We start from the raw sequence: 12,047 nt of genomic DNA on the forward strand, positions 1-12,047 counted from the left end.
GAAGAGAAGACTAAGGACAGACTGTAAGAGCCATCTTCAAATAGTTGGAAGGTTTCTCCTCAGAAAAGAGAGAAGGCATTCTCTCCCACGCTGTAGCAAGAATAAGGAACAAGACAGGTATTATGGCCAAAAGCACTCCTGGAGGCCCAAGAAAAAGCAAAAAAAAAAAGAGGCTACAGGAAAGTGGATTCTGACTTATTAAAGGCAGAACTCTCACATAACCTGTCTGTCTAAAAAAATGAAGAGGGATGACTTGTCAGAGATGTCCTTGGCTCTTGGATACACAAATACTCCCCCATTTTAAATCCAACCCCCTACCCTCACATGCCCCAATCCCAGTAACTTAGCTCTATTTTTTTAAATTAATATTCATCACCTTCTAACACACTATATAACCACTTATTATGTCTGTTTATTGTGTCTCTTCCTCCCTTAGAATATAAAATCCAGGACAATAAGGATTTTTGCCTATTTTTGTTCACTTGTATATCCCTAAAATTATACCTAGGCTTTAGTAGGTGCTTAATAAATATTGAGAAAGGGAGGCAGGCAGGAAGGAAGGGAAGGAGGGGGGGGGAAAAGGAAGGAAGGAAGACCGGCCAGAAGGTAGGCAGAAATCTTGACCAAGGTTCAGGGAAAGGCTACAAAGAATCTCTAAACTCCTTGAAATTAAATTAGGATATATAAGCATTTTTCTAGAGCAGGCTAAGATCCCTGCTCAGAAAGATCCATGACTAAAGTAAGGCTGAAGATGCCTGCAGCCAGTGGTTCCTGCTTAGGGCAAGGTTGGATCCCCACCAACTCTCAGTTCCACAGTTATGTGACAATGCCGGAGTGCCCAATATGGGGGAGACGGGTCAGGGTATTAAGACCAAGAACACCCGAGGGCCCAAGAACCACGGGAGCCGGGAACAGGCCAGGTGCAGCACGAGGGCCGTCCCGTGCTCAGCAGCATATCAGGGGACAAGACGCTGCTGATGCCTTCTGAGCCTGTCTTCTCACCATCCTGCCCTCATCCCCTCAGTCAAACACTACGGTTTCTGAAAAGCTTCGATCCCTGGATGGTGGGGGTGGGAGGAGACTCCCAAATGGTGCTGAGCAATTATGAGCCTCAAGCTGCAGCAGCAGCAGTTCTTGGCCCAGACACCAACCACGGTCACCTGGTTCCCTTACAACTCTGGCAGAGCGCCCCCTAGAGTGACTGGGATGGATGCTTTCCAACATCCCCCTCCTCTGCAGGGCCAGTTGTCAGGTGGAGAAGAGGTCTGCTTCAAAAGAAAAAGGAGGGAAGTACCTGGTATTTTAACATATATAAGTAGCACATAGCAGTGGTATTTGTTCAATAAAAATTCAGGCACGAGATACTGTACCAAGCAATAGGGTAAGCAATGGTGTTCAACAAATTCTTGTCTTCATTGTTTATCGATTAATTTAGCATCACTCCATCCTTCCATCCATCCCACCCTCCACTCACCACAGCCCCTCCCATGTCATGCAGTGTCCAGCACATGTGCACATACACCACCCTCTCCCCATGAAGCCGTCCAGTTTGACAATGGCTGTGCATTCAATACAAGCCCTCAGACTAACAAAAGCCAAAGGACCCCAGTGGTTACCTCCTTGCCGCTGTCTGTGTGGATGCAGTTCTTGTCTGGGTTCAGATCAGCCACTCTGTCTTTGATCCATTCCACACCCGATGGAATGACACTCGCTGTGGGGCGGCCAGATGAGGATAACTGCTTGGCACCAGCACCCACCAGGGTCCAGATTGGCTGGTAGAAATGTCTCTGAGAAACAAAGTATTTGGAGATTCATTTCAATGAGAAGCTGATCAAAAGGGTCATAGCTAAAAGTACGTGAACTAGATTCTCTCAGTTACTCCCTCCTGACCCTTGGAGCATCATATACAAAAGTCTCCAGAAGGTTAGTCTTCCCCCCACTGACTCCATTGGTGTCTTCTACTATGTTAAGCTCTGAAGAGCAGTCAAGTTTGGTGAAAAAATCCATACACTGTTTTTAGTGAGCACTGTATTATTTATTGCTGAAAATAGATTTGGTGTTTAACATATACATGGTATATATACATGCATATATACACATATTATAAATACATTTATGTGCATAGATATAAAGAAAATTAAGCCCAGCAGCCTAAATATGGTTCCTCGGGAGTTTGCGGGGACTACGGTGAGTATGAAAAGTTGACAGCCATTTTTGAGGATGCTCGAAACTTAACCTCCAACCGTGGCTCCCAAGCCCATGGGGAGGACTGCAGACGTTCCACATGAGCCCTAGTTCCCCTCTTCTCCTTTCTCAGAGGTTTAATACCCAAAGCAAGGAGGCATCAGATCCTACCCCATTATGCCCAAATTTCCACAATTTTCTGGAGCTTTCTTCGTTCAGATGGTCCACTCTTGATCTCAATTAGCTGTGAAAGTTCTAGGCTTGGGGGCCAGAGGGTAGACTGATTTAATGGCCTCTGAAAATTCCAATTCAATCACAGAGTAGCCTAGGGGACCAAGAGATCTCAATCTCGCCAAGATATCTCAAACCGGCCAAACAGAACTGCCGACACCCCCAGAGAGTGACAAGGATATAAGGGACGGCTTTGCAATCTCCCGACAGCCATAATGTGTGTGATCAAAGAGGAGGAGGGCAGACGTCTCCAGCTGTGAGGGCTCAAGAATTTCAAGTTCATCTTGAACAGAAAAGGGAACGAAAACACAAGCTCCGATTTTTTTTTAAGACTACAAAGCAAGCTCGAGCTCCAGCAATCACTAAACCAGACACAGGAGAGAAAGCGCCAAACGTCTGAGTCACTGGCAGCTCCTTCAAGAACCCCCATCCTGCACTTCCTCACAGGGCAGCACAGACTCCATCCTGGCCTCCTGAACTGCATCCAGTGCCTTGGAGGAGCCTGTCTCATTACAGAGAGCAGCCCCACGGGGAGAACTTCTGTGGGTTAGCTACAATCCACCAGAGGCCACTGGATACAGCTCTAAGACCACTGCCATTTAAAATGCTGCCCCTGAATTAAAGTTACTTTAAAAAGTAAAGTGACAGGCAGGGCCCTCTACTCTCCCCACAGATCACACCACACCAGTCGGAGGTTGCAAGGAGCCCTGGGCAGCCTCATCTGGTGCAGGGAAGACCTCCTGAAAAGGAGTGTGCCTTCCTTGCTCTACCCTCTCCACCAAATAGGCACCAGATCCACTTTGCTTTTTCCCCTCCAAGGATACAGCTCCCAGCTGGTGTACATCCAATCCCTTAGGAAACATTAGGCAAACTGCCAAAAATCTTGACTATTTTTCTGAAGCTTTTGGACAGTCTTAAAATGTTTTTCATGATAGTGCCTTATAAACACTTTCCAATTTCCCGCCTGATGTCTGCTACCTTTTCTGCTATATATTCTGTTTATAATCCCTTGCACTTAAATTTATCAAACCCACTAACACTTTTTTGGAGGCCCCCCCAGTCCCATAACTCATCACCCTTTCTGCAGAACGGAACAGGGAAAGGGAAGTGCAATGGCCCCAGACTTTCCTCTGGACATGAGACTGAAGGTGGAGGGTGATGTGAGTTAAATGGTCTCTCTCCAAAAAAGATGCTGACGTCCTCATGCCGGGACCTGTGAACGTGACCTTACTTGGAAACAGGGTCTTTGCAGATATAATCAAGTTACGATGGGGTCTTACTGGACTAGAGTGTCCTTGACTCTCTAACGTCATCCATTAGACTGTCTCTCATGTCTAATCCAATGACTGGTGTCCTTATATAAGAAGGTCAGGTGAAGACATGAGACACACAGAGAGAAGGCCACATGGAAATGGAGGCAGAGACTGCAGTGATGAACCAGCAGCCAAGGAACACCGAGGACTATACACAACCACCAGAAGCTAGGGGACAGGCATGGGACAGATTCCCCTCCCCTGCACAGCCTTCAGAGGGAGCATGGCCCTGCTAACACTTTCGTGTTGGACTTCTAAACTCCAGAACTGCGAGAGAATAAATTATCTGCTATTTTAAGCCACCTCACCTATGGTAATTTGTTATGGCAGCCCTAAGAAACTAAAACAGAGAACACAAGAAGCCAAAAGATCTGTCCTTGCTCTCTCCCTCCCCGCACCTTCTCCCAGTTCTTTCAGACGGCCCACTTTTTATGCCCAGAAAGAGAAGCACTAACCTGGGAACATGATGGCTCAGTGCCTGACAGTCACCCCCACCCTACCCCTAACCCACACATGCACAATGCACAACACACACACACACATACACACGCACGCAAAAGGGGGAGACTTACCTCGCTGGGCTCAACGATGGCCACATTCTCTGCGCCCACCCTCCTCTTCATGCGGGCGGCCATGGTGATGCCACCACTGCCCCCACCCAGCACCAGCACCTCATAGTAGTTCTTGGCTGCGAGGCCGGCCCCTGTGTGCAGCTGAAGTGGGCTGGTCTGCTGAGCGCCCAGCCTGAGGAAGCAGGCAAAGAGCCGGGTGCGGGAGCCGGACATCACCGCAGCCAGTGGGGTCATCTTCAGGCTGGATCAGGCTAGCAAGGAACAGAGAAGGCTACGGGTCAGAAAGGAACCACAACGGGACCAAAGCATTTTCTTTCACAGAGGAAGGGGTTGGCCAGCATCTGGCCGGCTCTAGTTGGTTCCCACCATTTCAAGACCACCTACCCCCCAACCCCTGGCCCCCATGTTGTGGTCAAATGTCTCCTGGGGAATGTTCCACCAACAGCTAACAATTGGCTAAGCTTTCCGTTTCTCCCTTTCCTCCTCCTTTCAGGACATCACGGACTTTTTGTTTGAACCAGGTCAGCCCCACCTTTTAAGTTCCCATAAAGTGCTTGGACCTATCCTTGTCCATCCCTAAATCTAGGGCATCAGTGAGGGGATCCCGCTGTGGCCCATTCTTCTCTCAGACACACTCCTCAGCTCCTTCTTTGGCTTTTCAATCCATCAAAGATGAATGAGTCCACAATCCCTCGCCACAAAGGGCACCTAAGACCTTGCTGAAATAGAAACAGTCCAGCAAGAAAGCCACCTTCTGTAACTCAGAGTTCAGGCCCAGGTAATCAGGGCCTCAGAAGTACCTGGATCTGCTTGCCCAGGGACATGCAATTCAATCAAGTCCTGGCTACAGACATAAAAGCAAAGGCCTGCCACACCTTTGGCAGTTTTAACCATGTGATTAAAAAGCCATAATAGGAGCCCTGCCTGGTATCACAAAGTTATATTTTATGTAAAGAATCTGCTGACCAGTCTTTTATTATATCCAGTTAAGTAGATAATCTCCTTTTAATAGTTTCTCCAAGAGACACACTCTACCTTTAGGAAAAGATGTTTCTGCTCTGAGCAGTCAGTGCTTTGGCAGTAAGGAAATGCAGGAGTCTCAGAAACTGGCCTTGGCATCACCCCATTCACAGAATGGACCCCGCATCTTGGACATCAACTATTGTAAAATGTGAGGGGCCCAGACTCAAAATATCTCCCTCCCTGTGTATTACAGTGTCCCAGATTCCACCATCAAGCTCAGTCCTTTGGGTTCAACAATGCTCCAGGAACCCTTTATTAAAATGCAAGCTAGGGGATAACACTTCAAGCTGCTAAGGGCACTAACTTCTCAGTGGGGACGACTTAATTATATGAGTTCCCCTCTGCTGGAGAAGAGGAGGGCTACACGAGGGGACTGGATGAAGCAAAGAGGGAAACAGGCTATGATAGGCAGAAGGAAGGGCCCTGAAGGAAGAGAAGTCACTGGGCGAGAGAAGGAGGAGCCAGAGTGCTGATTTTAATTAGGATTAACTCTCTTCCAGTGTCTTGGCACCCCTGACAATTTCCTCAATATTTCAGATCTAAGAAGCTGGGGGAGGGGCAGGGGGCATGGGAGCTACAGAAAGTGGGGCAGGCTCATACACTGTTGCCACAAGGTTAAATCAGTATGACCCTTATCAAAAACATTTATCACCCATTGACCCATTTCTGGGACTCTGGTCTAAGGAAATAAGCCCTACTATGGAGGACAACAAGCCTTTACAATGATGTATCTCACAGATTCATTCACAATACGGTCAACGCTGAGTTAACTGGTTTGTGGATTGGATCTGATTCTGTCCTGGTTATAGAACAAACAAACTGCAGGCGCCACACTGGCCACGGAAGGCTCAGGCTCCAAACGCTCTGACCAGGGCTAACTTATGATCACTCATATTGAATATGGTGGGGCAGGGGATGGGCAGGGATAGCCACCTCCATGTCAAAACCTTGGCGAAAGGTTAAGTGAAGTATGGTTACACAAGATGACCTATGTAGTCTTTTACAATTATGTTTACAAAGAACATATAAAATGCTTATGTTATCAGGATATAGATTGGAAATACACTATGAGCTCAACTATGTAAGAGAAAATTGCATTTTTTTAAAAAAGATAGTAAAATGTTAACACTGGGTAAGTGGTTTTCTCTGGATTTTAGAATAATGGATGATTTTTATTTCTGCTGCTTTTCCATATCTATAAAATTTCTACTATATACATTAATGTTATAATAATAAAATCTGTTTTATGATAATAACAAATATGTGCTAAGTCCTTCACATAAGTATTTCCCTTGTAAGTTGGCTGTCATTATCAGCACCATTTTGCAGATGATAAAACTGAGGCAGGGAGCACACAGGTGGTAGACTGTCGTTTGAACCAAGGCACCTTAGTGCCAGAGCCTCAACTTTAAACCACTTCATCTACTGTATCTGTGATCTTTATCAGCAACAAAACAATGCTCATACAGTAACATTACCTGAAAAAAACCCAGGTGTATTTTCCACACTTCCCAGAAAAGGGGAACCATTTTTTCACGGTACAGACACCTAAATATTAGCAATGTTGTGCTGTGATGGATTTTTTCCTCTTCTTTGTGTGTACTTTTCTCAAGTCTTCTTTAGTGAACTTTAAATTTTAAGAATCACTCAATTTGATTTTGTTTGGTTGGTTGGGTTTTTTATTTGTTTGTTTGTTTTTCAATGACTGAAGAGTGGAGAAAATCACCAAGTAGGATGTTGCTGTTTGGTAGACAAAGAAATGATCTGACGGTAAATAGTCATCATCACATCCTGCCTTTCTGTGTGTCCACAGAATGACAGAATCACAACAAAACTCCTCACTTGCCAGAAAAGGGAGACTGTTTTTTCATAGTCCCGACATGATATCTTAACTCCACAGAAAGAGTTAACAAGCAATGATCTTGAAAGAGGCCTGGCTAAGTTTGTGACTTCCAGCCACATCATCTGAGCCTGTTTAACCTCCTAGTTCCCTTGATTCCTCTCTTGAAAGAGGAAGAGTTTTTGCAAATATTTCCCTCATTCGGCCAAGAAGGCTAGTTCTGTTTCATTTCAGCCGTTACCCATAGCCTGTTTCTGGATTCAGTATTTATAAACACAAAGTCCTCTGAACCAGTTCTATCAAGTTCATTAATAATAGGCATCAAGCAGAACGTTCTGGCCTTTGCAGTCAAATTTCACTTGTGAATTGTAAACAAAAATTTCAAGAACTTAAAAGAATGTGTTGGAGGAAATGTTCCAAGTTGCGAAACACTTGAAAATCTCACTAACATTCTCATTCTAACAATGTAATGTCATTCCAACTTTCGGATCAGAAAAACCAGAACTATAATCTAATATTATGTGTGGAGAAGGAAGGGCGTGATACAAAGTCAAAGACCAGAAACAACCCAGGACAATAATGCATAGTCATAACTTTCCAACATCCCACTCTGGAACTGTATGTATACACACACACACACACACACACACACACACATTTATATACACACCACAGCTCTGAATAAAGACTATATATATATAGTTCATGGGAAAAAGCTCTTAAAACCCTTGGTATTTCCTGGGTGATAGGAGTTGTTATTCAATAGCAAATAATAATAACGAGCCCCTTTCAACCATAACGGAGTTTATGTTAATGAAGTGACTCAGGGTGGGACCCCTAGATAGCTTCAGGATGGGGGCTGATCACCGGAAAGACCAAACATGTCATTAGAGGGTTGGAATTTTCAGCCCCGCCCCCAGCCTCTGGGAGGCAAGGGGGACTGGAGATTGAATTCTATAAAAACTCTTGAACAATGAGATTCTGAAAGCTTCAGGGTTGGTGAACATGTTAAAGTGCCAGGAGAGAGGGTGGTACCACACACCCAGAAAGGCCACGGAAGCTCTGTGCCATGCACCACCCCCAACCTTGACCCATGCATCTCTCCCATTTGGCCATTCCTGAGTTGTAATCAACTCTACAAGAAACTGGTAAGCATATGTAAAGTGTTTCCCTAAGTTCTGTGTGTCATTCTAGCAAATTATCAAACCTAAGAGGGGATCCTGGCACCCTAAAATTTATAGTCAGCCAGTCAGGCAGAAGTGTGGGTCATCTGGGACCCCATCTGTAGCTCTGGAAGTGAACATCAAAACTGAATTGTTGGACACCCAATTGGTGTCAGAAAAACCATACATCTGGTGTTAGAAGCAGTGTCAGAAAACATTGCACGGGAACCAAGAGAAATTTCTGACACTGACCTAAACCAAGTCTGTAGCAACAATCAAAAAACAGATAATTGAAGGAAACAAGTCACACAATCTTAACCAGAATGAAAAAAGAAAGGAAAGAAAAGCCACACCTGACCCTGAAGTCAACAAAAATAGAAAATCTCTGTCAACAAAACACAAAGAATAAATCTAAATCTCAGTCTCCCTAGAAGGTAGCCTGAAACACATCCACCTGTTAGGTTAAGAAATAAGAATTAACTACCAATGATGCAGAAGAATGCCGCTGCTTTCTCTGTGCATTCCAACAAGGTGACCATACACACACTTTTTTAAAAAAATCAATAAATAAGGCAAATTTAACTTTCATTTAACAAGTGACTCATTTATTTAATTGAAACAAATGTATTTCATTTAACAAATGTTCTAGTCAAATAATGCCAAGCTTTAAAGTTAGATTAAAAAGTCCTCAATTAATCCTAAATCAATCGAGTGCCTCCTTCAAAGAATCAAAATAAATGTTTTGCTGTATCTGCGGCTTAACTGGAGAAGTAAAACCCCAGCTGACTGAAAGTTAAGACAGCCTGCCGGGCATCTACTCACATCGCTGGCCGCTGACTCGGGGCTCCCTGGTTTTTGGGACTCCACACCTCTCCACAATCAGCTCTTCTGGGACAAGCAGTGTAGTCTGCCAGTGTCACAGGCTCCCTAATCTTATGCCACGTGACATGCCACTCACTGGGTGTCAGCTAGGACACTTGGCTGAGTTCAAGCAGAGCTGGCCTCTCAGCAAGGATTATTCAGAGCATCTTAATGAGAGAGCCATCAGGCCAACAAGACTTACAGTCCATCTTTCAGCTATTTTTGCTCTTGAGGAAACAGTGGGTCTTTGTATGGGTCAGAATTGTTTTATCTCAAGCCCACACCAGGCTGGGCCCTCTGCGCTTTGGGGTTCAATAACCACAAGGCCAACCTTTAATGTACTACCTTGGCAGACTTCCAAAGACAAAAAGGAAAACGGAAAACGAACAGCCTCTGGCTCTCAGCACCCACCCCATTCCTCCCACCTGACCTCTGCCTCCAGCTTCCAGGGCCAAGCTCTTGCTGAGCTGTGATGTCCTGAGGGTCTGGATCCCTGCGGGTCCCAGTGTCTGAGACACAAGTGACCCTTTTGCCCGCACAGCACACGTTGGGCTTACACCTAGTGCCCAGGTGGCAAGACTCCCAGAAGGCTCCGCCTCCTCCTTTAGCTCCTCCCCCTTGGGCTCGCTGGGCCTTTTAAGTTAAATCAGTCAAGGCTACCATCACTTATTTACATCTCTCAACCAAATTACTTCCGGAAGACAGGATTTGATAAGAAAAAGTAGAGAGAAACTATCATAATAATAATGGCTAACATTTATTGTTTATTAGTTGTACTTACGCTGTTTCAGGGACTCCTTATAGTAACTTTGTAAATGAGGTGTTAGTATCCCCATTTTACAGACAAAAACTGAAGTGGAGTGTAAGGTTAGAGCACTTGCTAAGGTCACATCACTAACTGAAGCAGCAGAATTTAATTCAAATTGACTCCTCAATTGAGTTCTCACAGTGTTAGACCTGTGAGATAATTCAGGGAAATGCCTACCAGCTGAATTTTATTTACATTCAAATGTAAAGTAGCTTATCCCCCGTGGAGTGGGGTGGGAGGGAAAAATACGGTATTAAATTTTAGCTTACTAAGCAAATAGGAAGGCAAAAAATTAAGTTTTGAGGGGGATGGGTGAGGTAGAATAATAATATTAATGTAATTTTTCAAAGAGCTCTTAAATTTTAAAAATACATACTGGGATTCTTACAGTTGAAATGATTTGGAATTTGCTTGAAAATATAGGAGGTGAGCAGATGACACAAGATTGGCCACAGGTTGATAATAATTTGAAGCCAACTTACATATGCACATTCCTTGTGGTAATCTGTATTTTTGTATATGCTGGAAAGTTTCCACAATAAAAAGTTAAAATGGATGAATGAATAAAACTGTAAAACGCAAAATCAAAAAAACAGTGTGCGAGGTGGACATTAGCTTTGATCTTTAGTCACTGAAATGGTAAGGTCTGAGCATATTTCAAGTAAGAGCAAGACAACAGACAGACAAATAACCGCAACGCAATCATAATCATTCTTCCCTCCCACGTGCACAGAGCTTCACAGTTCACAGGGCCCACGCATGAGCCCACACTGGAGGTACTGCTACCACTTTACACATGGGGAAACTGAGGCTCAGAGAGGCGAGGTGATTTTCTAAAGGTCACTTAAATCCACAGTGGGTCCAGAGCTACTGTGAGACCTCTCTGTGAACAGCAACTTTTTCTGAGTGCCCTTCGGAGCAGCAAGGCAGGATTAGCAGGAGGCAGCAATTCAGAGGAGGAGAAGCTCCCAGTCTGACCTTCCTCCAGCTCTGGATCTCGGGATGGCCTCTTTGCTGGGCCAGGCAAAGCAGAAGAGCCAAGTGGCCCCACACGCCATCTCCCAGAAGGGCAGCCCTCTGGGCAGGGGCAGATTCAGGCTTTCTGGGCACTGAAGCCTATACAATCCGGGGACCCAAAATTACAAATATACAATTAGACACAATAGTTAATAATAATTTTGAATGAGAAAATAAATCACAATAAATGTCTGGATCCTTGGTGATTCAGGACTCTTCCGAGATCTCTCTTAGGCAACTTGTCAGCAATCCCAGCATAGAAATGCTTCCTGGTTAGAACCTGGCTACCTCTCCACTCCTGGCACTCCCTGCACCCACACAGTCCTGTGCGAGAGAGGCCCTGAAGCTTAAACTTCATTTGCTTCTGGGTAAATCCACCTCTAGTGCTTACAGCGGTCTTCTAGGGCTCTCTGCGCACCTGCCCGTCTGGGACTCACTGAACAGGTCAGTCCCTCCCTCTACCAGTCCTGAGCTTTACCAAAGCCCTTCCCACCCCTTCCTAGCATAACATGGCTATGCTGGACCATCTGAAGCTCCATCCTGATCCCTGTTGTAAAATTGGCTCATCACTGCCCCAACCCATACCCCTATGTGCCAGGCACCGTGCTAGGCACTTGAAGTAGACATTTTGTTCCCATTTTGCCACTTGAAGAAAGTGAGGCTCCAGGATACTGGTTATATCCTCAAGGCCAAGAACCAATAAAGGACAAAACCAGGATTCAACTGGAGGGGATGGAGAAGAGCAAGGGAGGGAACCAAAGCAAATGTAATTTTCCCTATTTTACAAAGGACACTCCTGGAAATTGGTTACAGAGGCTGACAAATCCCAAGATCTGCAGTCAGCAGGCTGGAGACCCAGGAGAGTCAATGGTGTAGTTTCAGTCCAAAGGAACAGCAGCCCCAAAAGCCAGGAAGAGCTGTTTCAGTTCCAGTACAAAAGCAGGAGAAAACTAATGTCCCAGCTCCCAGGCCATCAGACAGGATGGATTCTCTCTTATTTGTGGCAGGGTCAGCCCTTTTTTTTCTATTCAGACC

At 45.1% G+C, this 12,047-nt stretch overlaps 1 protein-coding gene across 1 annotated transcript in view; it reads right to left on the minus strand.

Annotated features, from left to right (window-relative positions):
* Positions 1–12,047, minus strand: part of SQOR (sulfide quinone oxidoreductase) — a 42,281-nt gene that overhangs the window by 19,127 nt on the left and 11,107 nt on the right. Inside the window, exons 2-3 of the mRNA XM_014568314.2 lie at positions 4,301–4,551; positions 1,617–1,787 (exon numbers count right to left, since the gene is read on the minus strand). Coding sequence (XP_014423800.1) covers positions 1,617–1,787; positions 4,301–4,534 — 405 coding nt within the window. The 5' untranslated portion in view covers positions 4,535–4,551. The remainder of the gene's footprint in view (positions 1–1,616; positions 1,788–4,300; positions 4,552–12,047) is intronic.

Source organism: Camelus ferus, chromosome 6, assembly GCF_009834535.1.
Source record: "Camelus ferus isolate YT-003-E chromosome 6, BCGSAC_Cfer_1.0, whole genome shotgun sequence".
Taxonomy (NCBI): Eukaryota; Metazoa; Chordata; class Mammalia; order Artiodactyla; family Camelidae; genus Camelus; species Camelus ferus.